Source organism: Pan paniscus, chromosome 20, assembly GCF_029289425.2.
Source record: "Pan paniscus chromosome 20, NHGRI_mPanPan1-v2.0_pri, whole genome shotgun sequence".
Lineage (NCBI taxonomy): Eukaryota > Metazoa > Chordata > Mammalia > Primates > Hominidae > Pan > Pan paniscus.
Genome location: NC_073269.2, coordinates 16209770 through 16233008, shown reverse-complemented (window position 1 = coordinate 16233008; position 23239 = coordinate 16209770). Strand labels below are relative to the sequence as shown.

Below are 23239 nucleotides of genomic sequence, written 5' to 3'. Positions count from 1 at the left end.
CACTCCAGCCTGGGTGACAGAACAAGACTCCATCGTAAAAAAAAAAAAAAAAGGGCGGGGGGAATCTTGCTATGTTGCCCAGGCTGGTCTCAAACTCCTGAGCTCAAGCGATCCTCCTACCTCAGTCTCCCAAAGTGCTGGGATCACAGATGTATCACCACAAAAAAATGATAAGTGAGCCAATAGATATGTTCATTAGCTTGATTTAATCATTCCACATTGTATGCATATATCAAAACATCACATTGTACCCTATAAATATATATAATTATGACTTGTCAATTTAAAAAAAAGAAAAAATACTTTATCAAGGGTAAAAAGGGGATTGATAAAGCAAATATGTCAATCTTTGCATTGTTGAACCTGGGTGATGTGTATGTTTCTCTGGATGGATGTTCTTGGCTTTTGTGAAAGTTCTAGATTTTTCACAGAATAATTTACAAAACTGGCTGGGTGCAGTGGCTTACACCTGTAATCCCAACACATTGGGAGGCCGAGGCAGGTGGATCACCTGAACTCAGGAGTTCAAGACCAGCCTGGCCAACATGGTGAAACCCCATCTCTATTAAACATACAAAAAATTAGCTGGGCATGGTAGCGAGTGCCTGTAATCCTAGCTACTCGGGAGACTGAGGCAGAAGACTCACTTGAACCCCGGAGGTGGAGGTTGCAGTGAGCCAAGATCGTGCCATTGCACTCCAGCCTGGCAACACAGCAAGACTCTCTCAAAAGAAAAAAAAAAAAAAAAAAAAACCACACACACACACACACACACACACACACACCAAGAATAATTTACAAAACAGGGCTCTCTTTCCTTGCCTAACGCAGCCATGGCTCGTGGTCCCAAGAAGCATCTGAAGAGGGTGGCAGCTCCAAAGCATTGGATGCTGGATAAATTGACCGGTGTGTTTGCTCTCCGTCCATCCACCGGTCCCCACAAGTTGAGAGAGTGTCTCCCCCTCATCATTTTCCTAAGGAACAGACTTAAGTATGCCCTGACAGGAGATGAAGTAAAGAAGATTTGCATGCAGCGGTTCATTAAAATCGATGGCAAGGTCCGAACTGATATAACCTACCCTGCTGGATTCATGGATGTCATCAGCATTGACAAGACGGGAGAGAATTTCCGTCTGATCTATGACACCAAGGGTCGCTTTGCTGTACATCGTATTACACCTGAGGAGGCCAAGTACAAGTTGTGCAAAGTGAGAAAGATCTTTGTGGGCACAAAAGGAATCCCTCATCTGGTGACTCATGATGCCCGCACCATCCGCTACCCCGATCCCCTCATCAAGGTGAATGATACCATTCAGATTGATTTGGAGACTGGCAAGATTACTGATTTCATCAAGTTCGACACTGGTAACCTGTGTATGGTGACTGGAGGTGCTAACCTAGGAAGAATTGGTGTGACCACCAACAGAGAGAGGCACCCTGGATCTTTTGACGTGGTTCACGTGAAAGATGCCAATGGCAACAGCTTTGCCACTCGAATTTCCAACATTTTTGTTATTGGCAAGGGCAACAAACCATGGATTTCTCTTCCCCGAGGAAAGGGTATCCGCCTCACCATTGCTGAAGAGAGAGACAAAAGACTGGCGGCCAAACAGAGCAGTGGGTGAAATGGGTCCCTGGGTGACATGTCAGATCTTTGTACGTAATTAAAAAATATTGTGGCAGGATTAAAAAAATAATAATAATAATTTACAAAACAGGAAAGTTGTATGAGAAAGGGCATAGTCTCTCATTCAGGCATTTTGAGGTAAAATCATTGCCAAAAATGAAAGTAAGGAGAAAGAAGTCAGGCTGGACAGGGGTTTCCCAAATCTTTTATTAACAGTCTCCCCTCCAGAAGCAGTGAGTGCCACAGAGAAATAAAACTGAGACTGAATCTCCAGCAGCCAGATGGGCCCAGGTGTCTCATCTTCTCCAGGCCTGGGTGTCAGCCCAGCTTGATAAACAGCAGCAAAGTGGCAAGAATTCCTGGCAACTGAAATGCGTGAAGAAAGAAACATGGATCCAATGCTAGAGACCTCCAAACCAGAATCATACTGGAGTTACGGGGACAAGGGGAGCATCCTGTTCCAGAAAGGCGAGGGGCAGGGTTTTACAGATGGCTGAAGAACCGCCTGGGCTAAGTTGGAGCCACTGTGGTTACAGTGCATTCGTCTCCACTTATTTTTTATTTATTATTATTTTATTTATTTATTTATTTTGAGATGAAGTCTCCCTCTGTCGCCCAGGCTGGAGTGCAGTGGCGGATCTCGGCTCACTGCAAGCTCCGCCTCCCAGGTTCACGCCATTCTCCTGCCTCAGCCTCCCGAGTAGCTGGGACTACAGGCGGCCGCCACCACGTCCGGCTAATTTTTTTGTATTTTAGTAGAGACGGGGTTTTGTTGTGTTGGCCAGGATCGTCTCGATCTCCTGACCTCGTGACCTGCCCACCTCGGCCTCCCAAAGTGCTGGGATTACAGGCGTGAGCCACTGTGCCCGGCTTATTATTATTATTATTATTATTATTATTATTATTGAGGAGTCTCACTCTGTTGCCCAGGTTGGAGTGCTGTGGCACTATCTTGGCTCATTGCAACCTTCATCTCCCGGGTTCAAGCAATTCTCCTGCCTCAGCCTCCCGAGGAGCTGGAATTACAGGCGCCCAGCACCACGCCCGGCTAATTTTTGTATTTTTAGTAGAGATGGGGTTTCACCATGTTGGTCAGGCTGGTCTCGAGCTCCTGACCTCAGGTGATCCATTCGCCTCGGCCTCCCAAAGTGCTGGGATTACAGGCGTGAACTACCGCGCCTGGCCCATCCTCTCCACTTCGGCCCTCCCCGGAGCCCTGCGGACCATATTCCCCAGACTCCACTGCCACATAACTTCCGGTTAGGCTTGGCCAATAGGAAGCACTGGGAGAAGACGGGTGAGCGGGAGGAGAGAATGGTAGGGTATTCCTTCCCCACTTCCTCCCTCTTTTCTTCCCCTCCTTCTGGGCTCCTACCCTCTTCATGCCCTTTCTAGAGCCTTCAGGCCTAGGAGAAATAAAAGTTCCCCATGTCTTTAGCTCCTGGGCGCCTCATTTCACTGAACCCTGTCACCCCTCTGCAAGGAGGCCCCTGAAAACATCTTAAATGGACCATCTGGGGGCTGAATGCTGTTTCCTGCTGGGATCCTTGGGGAGGAAGGTGTTGTATAGTTTACAAGTACATATTCAATATTATAAATTTGTACAATGAAAAAAATTACCCCAAAGAAATAAATATTCCAGACTGGTAAGATAGAGCCTTGTCTCAGTTAGTGGCAATTTGCAGAAAAGACACTACTATGTTGGTAGTCAATGTGCGGAAAGCATGTAGGAAAAATTTCTTGGGCAATCAGGGGCATGGAGCACTTTTTATTAAATAACATTGAGATATAATTGATAGACTATACAGGTTACCTTTCTAAAGTATACAGTTCAATGGTTTTTAGTATATTCAGAGTTGGGCTACCATCACTACTATATAACTTAAGAACATTTTCATCATGAACCACAGAAACGCCATACCTATTATCAGTCACTCCCCATTCTTCCCGTACCCTCTGGTCCCTGGCAATCACTAACTACCTTTTATTTCTATGGACTTGCCTATTCTGAACATTTTGTATAATGGAATCATATAATATCGTGACTGGCTTCTTACACTTAGCATGATGTTGATATGGGTCATCCACGTTGTAGCATATATCAATAAGTTTTTGTTGTTGAATAATATTTTATTGAATGGATATGCATTTTCTTTATCCATTCATCACTTGATATACATTTGGGTTTTATCTACTTTTTGATTATTATAAATAATCCTGCTATGAGCATTTACGTAAAGGTTTTTGTATGGATACATGTCTTCAATTATCTTGGATTATAAACATAGGAGAGAAGTTGCTGGGACAAATAATAATTCTGTGTTTAACATTTTAGGAAATGGCTTCACCATTTTACAATCTCATCAACAATGTATAAGGGTTCAAATATCTCCACATCCTTGTCAACACTTGTTATTATCTTTAGCCATCCTAGTGAGAATAAAGTGTTTTTTATTGGCATTTCCCTAATTAATGATGGGTGGTAGAGCATTTTTTATGTGATTACTGGCCATCTGTATGCCTTCTTTGGATAAAAATCTCTATTTGAATCCTTTGTCCATTTTAGTTGGGTTACTTGTCTTTTTATTAAGATATAATTTTTTTTTTTTTTTTTTTTGAGACAGAGTCTTGCTCTGTTGCCAAGGCTGGAGTGCAGTGGTGCAATCTCGGCTCACTGTAAATTCCACCTCCCAGATTCAAGCGATTCTCCTGCCTCAGCAACCCAAATCCCAGCTGTAATCTCAGCTGAGATTACAGGCGTGCATCACTACGCCCAGCTAATTTTTTTATTTTTAGTAGAGACAGGGTTTCACCATGTTCGTCAGGCTGGTCTCGATCTCTTTACCTCGTGAGCCGCCTGCCTCAGCCTCCCAAAATTCTGGGATTACAGGCATGAGCTACCACACCCAGCCTTGTAGTTTTACTTTCTTATGTCATTGCAATATCTTGTATTGGTGTCATAGAATAAACTGGGAAATATGTCTTCCTCCTTTTTATTGGCAGAGTTTGCAGGTGAAACAATGGTGTTAATTCTTTAAAAGTTTGGTAATATTTCCAGGGAGGATATCTGGGCCTGATCTTTTCTTTGTGGGAAGTTTTTTGGTTACTAATTTAATCTCATTACTTGCTGTAGATCTATTTAGATATTCTATTTCTTCTTGAGTCAGTTTTTGTAGTTTATGTTTATCTAGGAATTTGTCTATTTCATCTAGGTTAGCTAATTTATTGGCATACAGGTTCACACTTTTCCCTTATAGTTGCTTTATTTCTGTAAGGTCAGTAGTGATGTCTCTCTTTCATTCCTAATTTTACTAATTTGAGTAATCTTTCCCTTTTTTGCCCTTCAGTCTACTAAAGTTCTGTCAATTTTATCTTTTTTTTGTGACATGATCTCACTCTGTCACTCAGGATGAAGTGCAGTGACATAATCATGCCTCACTAGCCTTGATATCCCAGGCTCAAGTGATCCCCCGCCTCAGCCCCCCAAGTAGCTGGGACTACAAGCATCTGCCACCACACCTGGATAATTTTCTTATTTTTGTTTTTGTAGAGATGGGGAGTCTCACTGCGTTGCCCAGGCTGATTTTGAACTCCTGGGCTCAAGCAGTCCTCCTGCCTCAGCCTCCCAAAGTGCTAGAATTACAGGCTGAGCCATTATACCCGACCTGTTTTATCTTTTCAAAGAATCAAATTTTGGTTTTATTGATGTTCTCCATTTCATTTATTTTCATATTTTCACTCTAATCTTTAGCATCTTCCTTCTGCTTGATTTGGGTTTAGTTTGTTCTTCTTTGTTGAGTTTATTTCTTTTTTTTTTTTTTTTTTTTTAGTTTTGTTCACTCCTGTGTCCCAGTGACCAGAACAGTGTTTGGCATACAGTAGGTGCTTAATAAAACAGCTCAAAGACCCTAGGGAGGCTGGGTCTTACCTGTATCACTGCAGCTCCCAGAGAGCTCCCACTCAGGGTGAAGCTCTGAGTCTTGGTGATTTTTAGGAGTTTATGGAAACAGCCCTGAGGAAACAAACACCAAAACAAGCAGGAGGTGGTTAGGGGCTTATGTATTGCAAGTCCCCATCAACCCCAACTCATTAGGCCACTCAGACGACTCTCAGATTCTTTGAGGAGAAGCGGGGAGAGAGCCGTGAGGGCCTTCCCTCCATCTCAGTTGACTGCCACCCGCTCCCCGCCACCCTAGCATCTTCCCTGTCCTCCTCATTCCCCCAAAAGAATATACCGATGATTCCCTTCTACTTGTCTGTGCTAATGTTCCAGTGTGGCAATTAAGTGTGGTTGGACATCCTCGATTATTACTAGCTGTGTGACCTTGGAGAAGTCGCTATACCTCTCTGTACCTCCATTTTCCCATCTGTAAATGGTACCCACTGGATCTGCCTTACAAGAATTTCATGAGGAGTAAAAGAATCAAAGGCCAGGCACGGTAGCTCATGTCTATAATCCCAGCACTTTGGGAAGCCAAGATGGGAGGATCACTTGAGCCCAGGAGTTCAAGACCAGTCTGGGTAACATAGTGAGACTCCCTCTCTATAAAAAATGTAAATATTAGCCTGGTGTGCGGCTGTAGTCCAAGCTACTTGGGAGATTGGGGCAGAGGATTGCTTGAGCTCAGCCAGTCGAGGCTTCAGTGAGCCATGATCATGCCACTGCACTCCAGCCCAGGAGACACAGCAACACCCTGTCTCAAAAATAAATAAATAGGCTGGGCGTGGTGGTTCATGCCTATAATCTCAGCACTTTGGGAGGCGGAGGCAGGTGGATAACGAGGTCAGGAGATCAAGACCATACTGGTTAACATGGTGAAACCCCGTCTCTACTAAAAATACAAAAATATAGCCAGGCATGGTGGCGGTGCCTGTAATTCCAGCTACTCGGGAGGCTGAGGCAGGAGAATCACTTGAACCAGGGAATCGGAGGTTGTAGTGAGCCGAGATTGTACCACTGCATTCCAGCTTGTCGACAGAGTGAGACTCCATCTCTAAATAAAGAATTAATAAGGCTGGGCACGATGGCTCATGCCCGTAATCCCAGAACTCTGAGAGGCCGAGGCTGGCAGATTCCCTGAGCCCAGGAGTTCGAGATTGACCTGGACAACATAGCGAAACCCCGTCTCTACAAAAAATAAAAAAATTAGCCAGTGTGGTGGTATGTGCCTGTAGTCCCAGATACTTGGGGGGCTGAGACGGGAGGATCATTTGAGCCTAGTAGGTCAAGGCTGCAGTGAGCCATGTTTGCACCACTGTACTCCAGCCTGAGTGACAGAGCAAGAACCCGTCTCTAAATAAATACATAAATATAAAAGAATGAATCTACATGAAATACATTGCAGTGGTCTGACATGTAGCCAGCATTCAATAACTGTTAGTTATTTTTAAGTGCTCTTTACATATGAACAGAAGAGCTGACGTATTCAGTGGCTTCTCCGTCCACATATTTTCTTACTCATTTCTCACTATAACCCCATAATTTGGGTACTCTTCTTTCCTCCATTTTACAGATGAGGAAACTGAGGCTCAGAGATATTAGGATACCAGGCAAAGTGCATTGGCAGGGCATCCTCCTGAAGGTGATAGGGCCTCCTCTCTCCTTCCTGCACTTTTTTTTTTTTTTTTTTTTGAGACGGAATTTGGCTCTTATTGCCCAGGCTGGAGTGTAGTGGCGCTAACTTGGCTCACCGCAACCTCCGCCTCCCGGGTTCAAGCAATTCTCCTGCCTCAGCCTCCCAAGTAGCTGGAGTTACAGGCTCCCACCACCACGCCCAGCTAATTTTTGTATTTTTAGTAGAGATGGGGGTTTCACCATGTTGGTGAACTCCTGACCTCAGGTGATCCACACACCTCAGCCTCCCAAAGTGCTGGGATTACAGGCGTGAGCCACCACACCCGGCCTTCTTCCTGCACTTCCAGAGTAGCTCTCTCTTCTAGGCCCCTGGCACATCTCACCTCTGGAGGCTTGGGCCACATTGAACTTGCTGTTGTCACTGTTCCGTGCCCCCTTTCACATAATAGTTTTTTTTTTTTCTTAGATTGGGTCTCGTCCTGTCACTCAGACTGGATGCAGTGGCATGACCATAGCTCACTGCAGCCTTGAACTCCTGGGTTCAAGCAATCCTCCTGCGTCAGCCTCCCAAGCAGCTGAAATTACAGGTGTGCAACAACACCACACCCAGTTAATCTGTAAATTTTTCCTGAAGATGAGGGTCTTGCTATGTTGTTCAGGCTGGTCTTGAACTCCTGGCCTCAAGTGATCCTCCTGCCTTGGCCTCCTAAAGTACTGGGATTACAGGCATGAGCCATCACACTTGGCCACATAATAGGTATTTAAGTGCCTGGCACTGAATTGGACAGTGGCAACCCAGCAATGTATAAAACAGACAAAATTCCTGCCCTCATGGGGCTGACATTTGAGTGGGGAGAACAGCTGACGGCAAGCATAGTGATAATACTGTAAAGTGGTGATAAATGCTGGAAAGACACAGAAACAGGGTATGAAGACAGAGCATGATCATTGGGATGAGGGATCCTTTTATAGATGGGAAGTCAGAACAGCCTCACGGAGAAAGCGCCAGTTGAGTAAAGACTTGAGAGGCAGGAAGACATGAAGGAAGAGCACTCCAGGCAGAGGGAAAGCCTGTGCAAAGGTGGTGAGGCAGGCATGTGCCTGGTGTTTCTGAGCAGTAGCGAGGAGGCCAGTGTGCTGGAACAGAGTGAGCAAGGGGGAAAGGTTAGGAGGTGACAGGTAGGTTGTGTAGGGCCCAGTGGGCCAGTGTCTGGCCCGTGTCTGTCTCTCAGGCCCCTGCCTGGTACTCAACCTGGCTGATTTTCCACAGGGCCTATTTCCCTGCATGAGCCATTCAGTGCAAATGAAGGAATGAACGATTCATATTTCTTCTTCTTTTTTTTTTTTTTTGTCTATTTTAGAGAGGGGTCTTGCTCTGTGGCCCAGGCCGGAGTGCAGCGGCACAATCACGGCTCACTGCAGCCTTGACCTCCTGGGCTCAATCGATCCTCCTGCCTCAGCCTCCCAGTTAGCTGGGACTACAGGTTCATGCCACCATGCCCAGCTGATTTTTAATTTTTTTGTAAAAACGGCATCTTGCTATGTTGCCAAGGCTGGTCTTGAACTACTGGACTTAAGTGATCCTCCCACCTCAACCACCAGAATAGCTGGGACTTAGGCATGTGTCACCACACTCAGCTAATATAAAAAATGTTTTTTAGCCAGGCAGGGTGGCTCATGCCTGTAATCCTAGCACTTTGGGAGGCTGAGGTGGGAGGATCACCTGAGGTCAGGAGTTCAAGACCAGCCTGACCAACATGGTAAAACCCCGTTTCTACTAAAAATGCAAAAATTAGGCCAGGCGCGGTGGCTCACGCCTGTAATCCCAGCACTTTGGGAGGCCGAGGCGGGCGGATCATGAGGTCAGGAGATGGAGACCATCCTGGCTAACACGGTGAAACCCCGTCTCTACTAAAAAAGTACAAAAAAATTAGCTGGGCATGCTGGCAGGCGCCTGTAGTCCCAGCTACTCAGGAGGCTGAGGCAGGAGAATGGCATGAACCTGGGAGGCAGAGCTTGCAGTAAGCCAAGATCGCGCTACTGCACTCCAGCCTGGGCGACAGAGCAAGACTCCGTCTCAAAAAAAAAAAAAAAAAATGCAAAAATTAGCTGGGCGTGGTAGCACACGCCTGTAATCCCAGCTACTCAGGAGGCTGAGGCAGGAGAATCACCTGAACCTGGGAGGCGGAGGCTGCGGTGAGTCGAGATTGCGCCACTGCACTCCAGTCTGGGTGATAGAGCAAGACTCCGTCTCAAAAAAAAAAATTTGTTGTTGTTGTTGTGATGGGGACTTTGCTATGTTGCCCTGGCTCTGATTTCTATTTCTTCCCTCAGAGAAGATCTCTGTGCTCATTCACTCGTGGAAGAAGTTAAGGGGGAACTGGGGTGTGGCTTGAAACCCAGCTCACTACTCCCTGGACACAGGAAACGCTCTGTACCTCAGTTTCCTTATCTGCAAAATGAGAGAAGAGTAGTTCCCCACCTCAAGGGATAGGATGGGACAAAACTCACAAAGTGAGTGCTCCATCACGTGGCTGGCCCTCACTCCCGCTAGGATGATCACTTTTCATGGTTATTGCTCCATTTAGGGTCTCTAGAAGGCAGGTAGTGTGGTGCCAGCAATGGACTCAGGCCAATGGGGCTTCAAATTCCAACTCTGCCAAAGCTCTGTGATCTTGAACTAGTGATGTCCCCTCCCGAGCCTCAGTTTCTGAGAGAAGGTAACCGTAAGTCCCTGCTCTGTGTTGTCAAAATAAGCTGAACACTCAATAAGAGTTGATTTCTTTCTCCCTGACCCCCTTTGCAGGGGTCCCCCAAAAGAAGCAATTTTTATTAAAGTTACCAGGCTGGGTGTGGTGGTTCATGCCTGTAATCCCAGCATTTTGAGAGGCTGAGGCAGGAGGATTGCTTGAGGCCAGGAGTTCGAGACCAGCCTGGGCAACATACTAAGGCCTCATCTCTATTAAAAATAAAAATTAAAAAAAAAATTAGCCAGGCATGGTGGCACGTGCCTGTGGTCCCAGCTACTCGGGAGGCTGAGGCAGGAGGATCACTTGAGCCCAGGAGTTTGAGGCTGCAGTGAGCCGTGATTGCACCATTGCACTCCTGCCTGGGCAACAGAGTGAGACCCTATCTCTAAAAAAAAAAAAATAAGGCCAGGTGTGGTGGCTCATGCCTGTAATCCCAGCACTTTGGGAGGCCGAGGTGGGAGGATCACTTGAGCTCAGGAGTTTGAGACCAGCCTGGCCAACATGAGGAAACCCCATCTCTAGTAAAAATACAAAAATCAGCCGGGCGTGGTGGCACACACCTGTAATCCCAGCTACTCGGGAGGCTGAGGCAGGAGAATCACTTGAACCCAGGAGGCGGAGGTTGCAGTGAGCCAAGATGGCACCATTGCACTCCAGCCTGGGAGACACAGTGAAACTCCATCTCAAAATAACTAACTAAATAAATAAATAAAAAGGCTGGGTACAGTAGCTCATGCCTGTAATCCCAGCACTTTGGGAGGCCGAGGCGGGTGGATCACCTGAGGTTCAAGACCAGCCTGGCCAACATGGTGAAACCCCATCTCTACTAAAAATACAAAATTAGCCGGGTGTGGCGGTGCATGCCTGTGATCCCAGCTACTTGGGAGGCTGGGGCGGGAGAATCACTTGAACCTGGGAGGCGGAGGTTGCAGTGAGCCGAGATCGCACCACTGCACTCCAGCCTGTGCGACAAGGGTGAAACTTTCTCAAAATAAGATAAAAATAAAAACGAAGTCACCAGCCCTCAGGGGTCTGTCAAGGCAACACACAAAATCTCCAGTTACCTTCTGGTGGATGACGTTTGTAGACACATTGCGTCCGTCACAGGACACACTTCCGATGGATTTACAGCAACCCCTGGGGTAGGTGTGGCCCGTTGTCATTTCGAAGGAAGAGCCAGAAAAATCTGTGTAGTTATTCACCCCACAGCACTTTAGCTATAGAGAGGAGAAGAAATACTTGGAGAGTCCCTTTCAAATAATAAAAACATCAGAAATCATGGTTACCATGGCTACCGTCTAGTATGGTCACAATATCCCAGAGACTGTGCTAAACATCCTCTTACAAACATCCCATCACAACCCAGAACCCTCCCTGGCTCCCACCTCACTCAGGGTAAAAGCTGAACTCCTAGCCTGGGCAACAGGGTGAGACCCCATCTCGGCAAAAAAATCTAAAAATTAGCCAGGCATGGTGGCAGATGCCGGTATTCCCAGCTACTCAGGAGGCTCAGGCTAGAGGATCTCTTGAGCCCGGGAGATCAAGGCTGCAGTGAGCTATGATCACACCACTACATTCCACCCTGGGCAACAGAGCAAGACCCTGTCTCTAAAAAGAAAAAAAGCTGAACTCCTCAGTGATTCTCCTGCCTCAGTCTCCCGAGTAGCTGGGATTTCAGGCACACGCCCCCACGCCTGGCTAACTTTTGTATTTTTAGTAGAGACAGGTTTATGCCATGTTGGCCAGGCTGGTCTCAAACTCCTGACCTCAAGTGATCCACCCTCCTTGTCCTCCCAAAGTGCTGGGATTACCGGTGTGAGCTACCGTGCCCGGCCCTGCCTTGTTTTTATTCACAGCAGTTATGACCCTGATACCAATGTTTAGTTATTGGTTTCTTGCCCATCTCTCCATTCACATGTCAGTAATGGAAGAATGAATTTGAAGTGCAGTGCTGAGATCGCAGCTTACTGCAACCTCAATCTTCTGGGCTCAATCGATTCTCCCTCCTCTGCCTCCTGAGTAGCTGGGACTACAGGTGCAGGCCATCACGCCTGGCTACATTTTTTATCTATTGTAGAGATGGGTCTTGGTATATTGCCTGGGCTGGTCTCAAACTCTTAGCCTCAAGTGATCCACCCGTCTCAGCCTCCCAGAGTGCTAGGATTACAGATGTGAGCCACTGCACCTGGCCCAACAAGGATTTTATTTTTATTTTCATTTTTATTATTTTTTTTGAGAGACAGTCTCCGTCTGTTGCCCAGGTTGGAGTGCAATGGCGCGACCTTGGCTCTCTGCAACCTCCACCTCCTGGGTTCAAGCAATTCTCCTACGTCGGCCTCCCGAGTAGCTGGGATTACAGGCATGCACGACCACCATGCCCGGCTAATTTTTGTATTTTTAGTAGAGATGGGGTTTTGCTATGTTGGCCAGGCTGGTCTCGAACAGCTGACCTCAGGTGATCCACCTGCCTCAGCCTCCCAAAGTGCTGGAATTGCAGGCATGAGCCACTGCGCCCAGCACCAACAAGGATTTTTTTTGTGCCCTAACAAAAACCCTAAAGAGTGCCTGACTCATAGCAGGTGCTCAATAAATATTAGTGGGAGGACTGTATGAATGAATGAAAGAGAGACATTCTGTACCATCACAAGCTTGAGAAGCCAAAAGCAGCATGCAGAAAGGCATCAGCCAGTTGCAGTGACTCATGCCTATAATCCCAACACTTTGAGAAGCCAATTCAGGAAGATCACTTCAGGCGACGAGTTCAAGACCAGCCTGGGCAACACAGGGAGCAAAACTTTTTTTTTTTTTTTAATAAATGAAGCTGGGCGCAGTGGCTCACAGCTATAATCCTAGCACTTTAGGAAGACTAAGCAGGCAGATCACTTGAGCCCAGGAGTTCGAGACCAGCCTGGGCAACATGCTGAAAGGTCTCTACTAAAAATTTTAGGCTGGGCGCAGTGGCTCACGCCTGTAATCCCAGCACTTTGGGAGGCCGAGGCGGATGGATCACGAGGTCAGGAGATCGAGATCATCCTGGCTAACATGGTGAAACCCCGTTTCTACTAAAAATACAAAAAATTAGCCGGGCGTGATGGCAAGCACCTGTGGTCCCAGCTACTCAGGAGGCTGAGGCAGGAGAATGGCATGAACCTGGGAGGCGGAACTTGCAGTGAGCCGAGGTCATGCCACTACACTCCAGCCTGGGCAACAGAGCGAGACTCCATCTCAAAATAAATAAATAAAAATAAAAATTTTAAAAATTAGCTGGGTGTGGTGGTGCGCACCTGTAGTCCCAGCTACTCGGGAGGCTGAGGTACAAGAATCACCTGAGCTTGGGAAGTTGCGCCTGCAGTGAGCCGAGATTGCGCCACTGAACTCCAGCCTGAGTTTTGAGAGTACGACTCTGTCTTAAGTACATAAATAAATTTTTCCCTATCATATGTTCCTTTCAAAGCCTGGCCATCAACCCACAGCAGCTCTTGGACCTACAACTCAGGTGTGAAATGCTCCTGGAGACAGGCAATGGCTTTCCCCACTTTGAACCCTCCCTGCCTGGCCTCAACCACCTGTCTCAAAAGCTTAAATAACACTTAAAGGCCAGTCTTGCTCCTTAAATGCCAAGAATCAAGATGGGAGTCTCACCACCTCACACTCATTAGGATGGCGATGATCAAAATAACAGAAAATTGGCCGTGCACGGTGGCTCACACCTGTAATCCCAGCACTTTGGGAAGTCAAGGTGGGTGGATCACTTCAGGTCAAAAATTTGAGACCAGCCTGGCCAACATGGTGAAGGCCTGTCTCTACTAGAAATACAAAAATTAGCCAGGTACGGTGGTGCACGCCTGTAATCCCAGCTACCTGGGAGGCTAAGGCAGGACAATCACTTGAACCCAGGAGGCGGAGGTTGCAGTGGGCCAAGATTGTGCCACTGCACTCCAACTTGGGTGACAGAGTGAGACTCCATCTCAAAAAAAAAAAAACCCAGAAAATGACAGGTGTCAAGGACGTGGAGAAATTAGACTCCTGCGTTGCTGATGGGAATGGAAAATGGTGCAGCCACTGTGGAAAGGAGTCTGGCAGTTCCTCAAAAAACGTAGGCCAGTGTGGTTGCTACCCCTGTAATCCCAGCACTTTGGGAGGCTGAGTTAGGAGGATCGCTTGAGGCCAGGAGTTTTTAAGATCAGCCTGAGCAACATGGTGAAACCCCATCTCTACAAAAAAAAAAAAAAAATTAGCCAGGCATGGTGGCACGAACCTGCAGTCCCAGCTACTCAAGAGGCTGAGGTGGGAAGGTTGCTTCAGCCTGGGAGGCAGAGGTTGCAGTGAGCCATGATCCCCCTACCGCACTCCAGCCTGGGCAACAGAGTGAGATCCTGTCTCAAAAATATATATGTGAATATATATATGTATGTGTGTGTATATATGTGTATGTGTGTACATATATATGTATATATACACTATATATATACACTATATATGTATATACATATATATGTATATATACACTATATATGTATATACATATATATGTATATATACACTATATATATGTATATATGTATATATACACTATATATGTATATATATGTATATATACACTATATATATGTATATATATGTATATATACACTATATATGTATATACATATATATGTATATATACACTATATATGTATATACATATATATGTATATATACACTATATATATGTATATACATATATATGTATATATACACTAATATATGTATATACATATATATGTATATATACACTAATATATGTATATATATAAAGTAGAATTGCCATAGAATCTAGCAAATCCTTTTTTTTTTTTTTTTTTTTTTTTGAGATAGAGCCTCACTCTGTCGCCCAGGCTGCAATGCAGTGGCATGATCCTGGCTCACTGCAGCCTCCACCTCCCGGATTCAAGCGATTCTCCTGCCTCAGCCTCCCGAGTAGCTGGGATTACAGGCACGTGCCACCATGCCTGGCTAATGTTTGCATTTTTAGTAAAGACACACGCTGCCTGATTTCACTCCTAGGAGGTCCCTAGAGACATCAGATTCATATAGACAGACAGGAGCATGGTGGGTGCCAGGGGCTTGGGGAGGGAGAATGTGGAGTGAGCGTTTCATGGGACAGAGTTTTAGTTTGGGAAGATAAGAAAGTTCTAGAGATGGTGGTGATGGTCGCACAACAATGCGAATGTGCTTAATGCCGCTGAACTGCGCACTTCAAAATTGTTAAATGGGGCCGGGCACGGTGGCTCGCGCCTATAATCCCAGAACTTTGGGATGCCAAGGCGGGTGGATCACCTGAGGTCAGGAGTTTGAGACCAGCCTGACCCATATGGTGAAACCCCGTCTCTACTAAAAATACAAAAATTAGCCAGGTGTGGTGGTGGGCGCCTCTAATCCCAGCTACTTGGGAGGCTAAGACAGGAGAATTGCTTGAACCCGGGAGGTGGAGGTTGCAGTGAGCTGAGATTGCGCCACTGCACTCCAGCCTAGGCAACAGCATGAGACTCCAACTCAAAAAAACAAAAAATGTTAAACGATACATTTCATGTTGTGTATCTTTTTTTAAATCTTTTTTCAAATCTTTTTTCTTTTTTGAAACAGGGTCTTGCTCTGTCACCCAGGCTGGAGTGCAGTGGCACCATCATAGTTCACTGCAGCCTTGACTTCCTGGACTCAAGTGATCCTCCCACCTCAGCCTCCTGAGTAACTGGGACCACAAGCATGTGCCACTGTGACTGGCTTTTTTTTTTTTTTTTTTTTTTTTAAACAGAGCCTCCCTCTGTCGCCCAGGCTGGGATGCAGTGGTGCCATCTCAACTCACTGCAACCTCTACCTCCTGGGTTCGAGCGATTCTTCTGCCTCAGCCTCCTGAGTAGCTGAGACTACAGATGCCTGCCACCACACGGAGGTAATTTTTGTATTTTTAGTAGAGACGGGGTTTCACCATGTTGGCTCAGCTGGTCTCAAACTCCTGACCTCAAGTGATCCTCCCACCTCGGCCTCCCAAAGTGCTGGGATTACAGGTGTGAGCCACTTCGCCCGCCCATGTTGTGTACCTTTTACCACAATTTTTTTTTTTTTTAAGTAAGCCTCACCTTCTCCATGACCAAGTTCCACTGTGTAGAATAGTCATCTGGCTCGTTGTAACCTCTGTAATTCTTCCTCAGGGTCACGAAGGTGTGTTCCAAGGCCACATCTCGAACCTCACAGATAGGACAGGAAGTGATCAGTACCCCAACTAGCAAGAGTGGCCCGTTCATTGGCCGAGGTTCTTGAGGATAGAGTGGGAGGTGGGAGCGTCCCTCGTGCTGCCTTCATTTTTCCTACCCTCAGCTCAGGGGTCTGTGCTAGAGGAAGACACACGAAGGCTACTGTGCCCCCACCACAAGAGAGGGAAACAGGGAGACGCGTGGGTCTGGAGCCAAGCGTATCTCTCTGTACCCATCACACACGAATTTGAATCATCTGCTCTTTGGAATCGCCTACACCCTGCTGCACCCACGATGTGACTGTAACTCCGTTAAAGAATTGAATATCATCTTCCACGGAATCTCTGTCTGCACAAAAGGGGCACATTTAATTTTCTGTTTTTTAAATAAAGGTTTAAAAAATCCTTTTGCAAAGCGATGATAGAGGCATGTGGTTCGAAATTGACATGCACAGGAGAACAGACCATGAAAAGTCTCTCTCCCACCCCTTCCTCCCAGCCAAAAGTTTCCTCCCACTCCATGCCAATGACTGTTAACTGTTTCCTGTGTCCCCAAAGAGATGTTCTTCTATGTGTGTCAAAGCAAAGTATATTTTCACTATTCTTCCTCTGGTTTATGCTGCACTCATTTTTCTGCGTCTGGCTGTTCTCGACAGGAGTAGCAGGGGCTCTTGGTGGCCTGCCCATAACTCTGTGGCCCTTGTCAGTTCTGTGCCTACTGGCCTGACTCCCTAGTGCCAGCAAGTGAGGATTCTCTGGCCTCTGAGCCCACATGCCCCCTGGGAGCAGCCCTCCATCAATGGCTGGTGGGAGTTGGTGGATCAATATCCCAGCTCCCTCTCCACTTGAGTGGAATAACCTAGGTGCATGTTCTATGCTGTACCCAGCATCCCCTTTTGTGGGCTGTCTTCCCTAACCTGCCTCATTTGCCATGTCCCCTGCAGGTGTTTTCTGGGATCACCTCTCAAATAAACCACATGCCTTTGAATTCTTGTTTCAGGGTCAGCCTCTGGGGAGGATGCCAATGAGGACGGCACTCTATCCTGGAGAGCATTCCATCTGGTGCCCAGAGAGCCGCCTCCTTCCCTGTACCTGATGTACAGGATTCCACTGTGTCGATGTATTTTAACTTGCCTAAACCCTTATTCATACTCACTAGGTTCTTTGCAATCTTTCTTTTTTCTTTTCTTTTTTTTTTTTTTTTTTTTTGAGACAGAGTTTCACTCTTGTTGCCCAGGCTGGAGGGCAATGGCACAATCTCAGCTCACTGCAACCTCCGGCTCCCGGGTTCAAGCGATTCTCCTGCCTCAGCCTCCTGAATAGCTGGGATTACAGGCATGTGCCACCAGGCCTGGCTAGTTTTTTTGTATTTTTAATAGAGACGGGGTTTTACCATGTTGGCCAGGCTGGTCTCGAACTCCTGACCTCAGGTGATCCACCTGCCTCGGCCTCCCAAAGTGCTGGGATTATAGGCGTGAGCCACCGCACCTGGCCCTCTTTGCAATCTTTCACATGCCCTGGCATGAATGTGATTCTGCACACCAGCAAGTGAGTTCTTGAATAATTCCCAGAGATGGGACTGCCAGATCAAAGTGCTGAAGCTTTTGTCATTTGGATGGATTTTGCTAAATTGTCCCTCTATTTTGAATACATTTCAAAACCCCAATCAATATGCAAACACTTCTGATCATCTCCCCTTCTCCTGCCACCAAACCCAAGAGAGATTAACTAAATGAACTCAGCAGGTTTTGTGAGGACTTGGAGGGGCAGGCTGAGGATTTCAGCTTCTCACACCATCGAAGGTGGCACGTGTGATGGGCCCCTCCATCACTGGGTCCCCACAATCGATCGTGGGTGCCTGGCGGGGAGGGGCGGACTTCTATTGGTTCTATATCTTTTTTTTTTTTTTTTAACGGAGTCTCATTCTGTTGCCCAGGCTGGAGTGCAGTGGTGCAATCTTGGCTCACTGCAACCTCTGCCTCCCAGGTTCAAGGGATTATCCTGCCTCAGCCTCCTGAGGAGCTGGATTACAAGTGCGTGCTATCACGCCTGGCTAATTTTTCGTATTTTTGTTAGAGACAGGGTTTCACCATGTTGGCCAGGCTGGTCTCAAACTCATGACCTCAGGTGATCCACCCGACTCAGCCTCCCAAAATGCTGGGATTAGAGGCATGATCCACCGCGCCCGTCCTTGGTTCTTTATCTTTCTAATGCTACGCGGGAGGAGCAGGGCTGTACTTACAATTGGAAAGAAAAGAAGGACCACTGTGGCAGCTGTGATTTCCATGATGAGGACAATAACCATTGACAGGATGCACTAAAAGACACACGGGGAGAGAGGGCCTGGGAGCCTGCTCAGCCTCCTCCCGACCTTATACCCTGCAGGTGAGGGGTTGTCTCTGTTCCCCCGACCCTCCACCCCAGGCCACCCTGGCCTCTCCAGTTTAAAACAATTCGACCGGGTGCAGTGGCTCAACGCTTGTAATCCCAGCACTTTGGGAGGCCGAGGCGGGTGGATCACGAGGTCAGGACTTCAAGACCAGCCTGGCCACCATGGCAAAATCCCGTCTCTACTAAAAATACAAAAATTAGCAGGGCATGGTAGGGGTGCCTGTAATCCCAGCTACTCGGGAGGCTGAGGCAGGAGAATCGCTTGAACCTGGGAGGCGGAGGTTGCAGTGAACCGAGATTGCGCCACTGCACTCCAGCCTGGGCGACAGAGTGAAACCCTGTTCCCCCACCACCACCAAAAAATAGGTGACACCAAGCAAAGTTGTTTGCAACATGCACAATAAAAGATTTGTATGTATGGGGAGGCAGTTCTGGTGTCTGTGTGCAGATCCAACTTACAAACAAGAGCGTGCCTCTGCTCTCTTTAGTCGCTCCATACCACCGGGCACAGCCAAGCAGTACCGTGATGCATCCCATCACCAGGCACAGGTTGCCAACGTGAAGGAGGTATGCGGAGGACAGCCCGAGGACATTCGTCAGAGAGGCCCCTCCACATTTACCACCAATGCCCAGGCCAATGAGGATGATGCCAGACACCTTTAGAACAGAAACCAGAAAGGAAGAAAAGTAATCTGTTAGTTGTATACAAATAGAACTGGGTGAGTGCGGTGGCTCATGCCTGTAATCCCAGCACTTTGGGAGGCCAAGGCCAAGACTTGAGCCCAGGAGTTCAAGACCAGCTTGGTAAGACCTCATCTGTACCCTCTCCCCAACAACAACAAAAAATAGCCAGTAGTAGTGCGTGCCTGTAGTCTCAACTACTCAGGTGTCTGCAGTGGGAGGATCACTTTAGCTCATGAGGTTGAGGCTGCAGTGAGCTATGACTGTGCCACTGTACTCCAGCCTGGATGACAGATCAAGACCCTGTCTCAAAAAATAAAATAGGCCAGGCACAGTGGCTCACACCTGTAATCCCAGCACTTTGGGAGGCTGAAGCAGGTGGATCACCTGAGGTCAGGAGTTCGAGACAAGACTGGCCAACATGGCGAAACCCTGTCTCTACTAAAAATACAAAAATTGGCCGGGCGTGGTGGTGGGCACCTGTAATCCCAGCTACTCAGGAGGCTGAGGCAGAAGAATCGCTTAAACCTGGGAGGTGGAGGTTGCAGTGAGCTGAGATCATGCCACTGCACTCCAGCCTGGGTGACAGAGCAAGACTGCGTCTCAAAATAAAATAAAATAAAATAATGTCATAGGACAGGGATTAGCAATTTTTTTTTTCTGAAAAACCCAGATGTTGTGGCCTCTGCAGGCCTTAAGATGTCTGTTGAAACTACGCAGTTCTATTGGTGTAGCCCAAAAGCAGCTGTTCACAATCTCCAAATAAGTGAGCATGGCCATGTTCCAATAACACTTTATTTATTATTATTATTTTTTAAATAGAGATGGGGATCTCACTATAGCTGGTCTCGAGCTCCTGGCTCAATGGATCTGCCCACCTCAGCCTCCCAAAGTGCTGGGATTACAGGCATGAGTCACCACACCCGGCCTTAATTCTCTTTAAAATGTTACAAGTGAAGAGGAGGAGTGATATTTCATTTCCTTCTCTTTCCTGGCAGCTTTTCCTTAGACTATGCTACAATGAAGACAATTACTTCTTTTTATTTTTTTATTGAGACAGAGTCTCGCTCTGTTGCCCAGGCTGGAGTGCAGTGACACAATCTCGGCTCACTGCCAACCTCTGCCGCCCAGGTTCAAGCAATTCACATGCCTAAGCCTCCTGAGTAGCTGGGATTATAGGCACGTGCCACCACGCCCATCTAATTTTTTTGTATTTTTAGTAGAGATGGAGTTTCCCCATGTTGACCAAGGCTGGTCTTGAACTCCTGACCTCGTGATCCACCCGCCTCGGCCTCCCAAAGTGTTGGGATTACAGGCATGAGCCAGCGCGCCCGGCCTGACAATTCCTTAGCAATGTACATTTCGGGTTACTTTTACGGTAAGGAAAAAAAATGTCGTGACAAATTTAAAAGATCAAGAAAATAACCCTTTCTCCTGGCCTTCCCAAACGACTTGGTCGGCTACAGGATTTGACTTAGAGCCAAGCTCTTCCATCACCCACCTGGGCTCCCCCAGATCACACTCATCTGTGCTGGATTTCACCAGCTCTCGGTTGATGGAGGTCCCCACGCTCCCTGCTCCTCCTCCGTCTGCCCTACATCCCTCCTGCTTCTCCAGGGAACCACAGATCTCGATGCCAATTTGGATCAACTTATTTCTGTCTTTCAGGGAGCTGACTGTGGAGGAAGGGCTGCAACAAACCAGGGGCCTGGATTGTGACATACTTACAGCCACGAAGCCATTGAGTAAAGATAACAGTTTCTTCAAGGAAGAATACGGAGTGTGGATTTCAGCCATGCTGAACAGACTGGGGCACCCTGAACATTTAAGTTAACATCTTCCTGAACCTCTGGGCTACTGTTTCCCAAGATGATAGGGATCTGAGGAAGGGGCACCAATGCTGACTTGCTCTGCCCCTCTGTGTCCTGGCTGCCTGATGGTTGTCCAAGGCGGCCCAGCAGCTGCCCCCTGCCCTGGTCATAAGCCTTTTATCACATCACAACTGGGTACTGGAGCAAGGCTCATGGTCCAGGGAAATCAGGTGCCCCAAACTGCCCCCTGTTGGCTCCTCATCCTTCAAACAGGTCACAGCAGGGAAAGAGAACAGGCATGGTATGCTACCCTGGTACCCTCCAGATGCCACCAGGACCCTGTGGGCATAGTGCCCAGAGCTGACCACTTGCACAGTTGACATCTCCTAGTAGACTGGGGGATCCAAGCGGGGGAAGGGGGAACTTGGGCTGTCCTATTAACAGCTGTGACCCCTGCCAGGCGCAGTGGCTCACACCTGTAATCAAAGCATGTTGGGAGGCAGAGACGGGCGAATCACCTGAGGTCAGGAGTTTGAGACCTACTAACAATACAAACAATACAAAAATTACCTGGGTGTGGTGGCACACGCCTATAATCCCAGCTACTTGGGAGGCTGGGGCAGGAGAATCACTTGAACCCAGGAGGTGGAGGTTGCAGTGATCTGAGGTCGTGCCATTCCACTCCAGCCTGGGTGACGGAGTGAGACTCTGTCTCAAGCAAAACAAAACAAAAACAAAAACAGCTGTGTCCCCAAAGCCTGGCACGGCAGTACTTAAGAAACCCGCGGAGAATGAATGAATGGATCCAGAGGCTCTGTGATGCAGAAATCTAGCTACAAGCCACCGGGCCTCCCAAGCCCCAGCCCATACTTGGCCCATCCTTCATACAGGGCTCAGAGAGGCCAAGGGAACTGCCTGAGGCCACACAGGAAGCAAGACCAGGCTTTGAAGCCCCAAGAGTAACATGAGGGCAGGAACCTGTAAGGCAGAGAGTCCTGGAACTGTGAGCCATTGGTCACTGGGCTTTTCTTTTTTCTTTTGAGACAGGATCTTGCTCCATTGCCCAGGCTGGAGTGCAGTGGTGTGATCATGGCTTACTGCAGCCACGACCTCCCTGGCTCAAGTGATCCTCCCACCTTAGCCTCCCAAGTAGCAGGTCATTGGGCTTTTCTCCATGGTGATAGATGTAGTTAGCATTTCAGGACCAAAAACCTTCTGTATGTCAGCACTGAAGACCTCCAGGCCTAGATCCTGCAGTCTGTAGCCCACTTTGCCCCCATACCTCCCCACCCTAACCACAGCAGCTTCACATTGCCCCACCCCGATCCCCTCTCTGTCCAGCCCTGGGCTGGGGTGTGTCTGGGTCCAGGTCCTGCATGGATTGGGGGAAGGCGGATGGTTCAAATGGGAGAAAATACCTTACACTTTAATTAATTTAATGAATGTTTGTCAAATCGCCTGCTTCTTGGAACATGTAGAACTAAGCAAGATGTTCACAGAGGAGTGCTGTCTCCTCCTGGACCACGGGTGCTGTTCACAGCCAGGAGTGTGTCCTTCCACACCTTTATTTAAGAGGTCATTTGAAGCCAGGCGCGGTGGCTCACGCCAGTAATCCCAGCACTTTGGGAGGCCGAGGTGGGTAGATCACGAGGTCAGGAGATCGAGACCATCCTGGCTAATGCAGTGAAACCCTGTCTCTACTAAAAATACAAAAAATTAGCCAGTTGTGGTGGCGGGTGCCTGCAGTCCCAGCTACTCGGGAGGCTGAGGCAGGAGAATCTCTTGAACCCGGGAGGCGGAGTTTGCAGTGAGCCGAGACCACATCACTGCACTCCAGCCCGGGAGACAGAGGGAGACTCCGTTACAGGAAAAAAAAAAAAAAAAAAAAGATCATTTGAAATAAGGAACCTCAGAGCCAGGGGCTGAGGGCCTGGAAATGGGGGCACAAAAGAGGGTGATAAATGGGCATGCAAGAGAGCACTGGAAAATGTAGGGGGCAAAGGAGGTCTGGGAAATGTGGACTCAAGGGAAAGCAGGAAAATGGGGGGTGCAAAGGAGGGTGCAGAGAAGGGGGACGCAAAGATGCGAGATGGAAACTCGGCTGCAAATGAGCAGTGGGAAAACGGGCTTAAAGGACGGTGGGAAAATGAGGCTCAGATACAAGAGAGCTGG

General features: G+C 47.7%; 2 protein-coding genes across 3 annotated transcripts; one reads left to right on the top strand and one right to left on the bottom strand.

The window, feature by feature from the left end:
* Positions 1-813: 813 nt before the first annotated feature.
* Positions 814-1688, top strand: LOC100979006 (small ribosomal subunit protein eS4, X isoform-like). The gene has a single exon (XM_008955942.6). It carries the CDS (start codon positions 834-836, stop codon positions 1623-1625), a length of 792 nt encoding a protein of 263 aa, XP_008954190.4. The 5' UTR covers positions 814-833; the 3' UTR covers positions 1626-1688.
* A 7-nt stretch (positions 1689-1695) lies between these two features.
* TSPAN16 (tetraspanin 16) lies at positions 1696-21202 on the bottom strand. 2 transcript variants are annotated; one of them, XM_003830487.5, is made up of 7 exons: positions 20985-21198; positions 19035-19232; positions 18427-18501; positions 16072-16179; positions 11017-11169; positions 5556-5639; positions 1696-1993 (listed from the first exon to the last, which is right to left on the bottom strand). In XM_003830487.5, exons 1-7 carry the CDS (start codon positions 21051-21053, stop codon positions 1946-1948), a joined length of 735 nt encoding a protein of 244 aa, XP_003830535.3. In that variant the 5' UTR covers positions 21054-21198; the 3' UTR covers positions 1696-1945. The 2 variants fall into 2 exon arrangements, with proteins under 2 accessions (XP_003830535.3, XP_008954191.3); XM_008955943.4 differs by lacking the exon at positions 18427-18501 and having other exon boundaries at positions 1734-1993; positions 20985-21202.
* Between the last annotated feature and the right edge of the window lie 2037 nt (positions 21203-23239).

Bases quoted from the DNA above. Each gene is read 5' to 3' on its own strand.
- LOC100979006 (XM_008955942.6), top strand. From the start codon at position 834: ATGGCTCGTGGTCCCAAGAAGCATCTGAAGAGGGTGGCAGCTCCAAAG.
- TSPAN16 (XM_003830487.5), bottom strand. From the start codon at position 21,053: ATGGCTGAAATCCACACTCCGTATTCTTCCTTGAAGAAACTGTTATCT. The intron at 18,502-19,034 runs GTAAGTTGGATC...TGTGTCTTTTAG, and splicing joins GCAGAGGCACGCTCTTGTTT to TGCATCCTGTCAATGGTTAT. The intron at 1,994-5,555 runs GTAAGACCCAGC...CACGCATTTCAG, and splicing joins TGGGAGCTGCAGTGATACAG to TTGCCAGGAATTCTTGCCAC.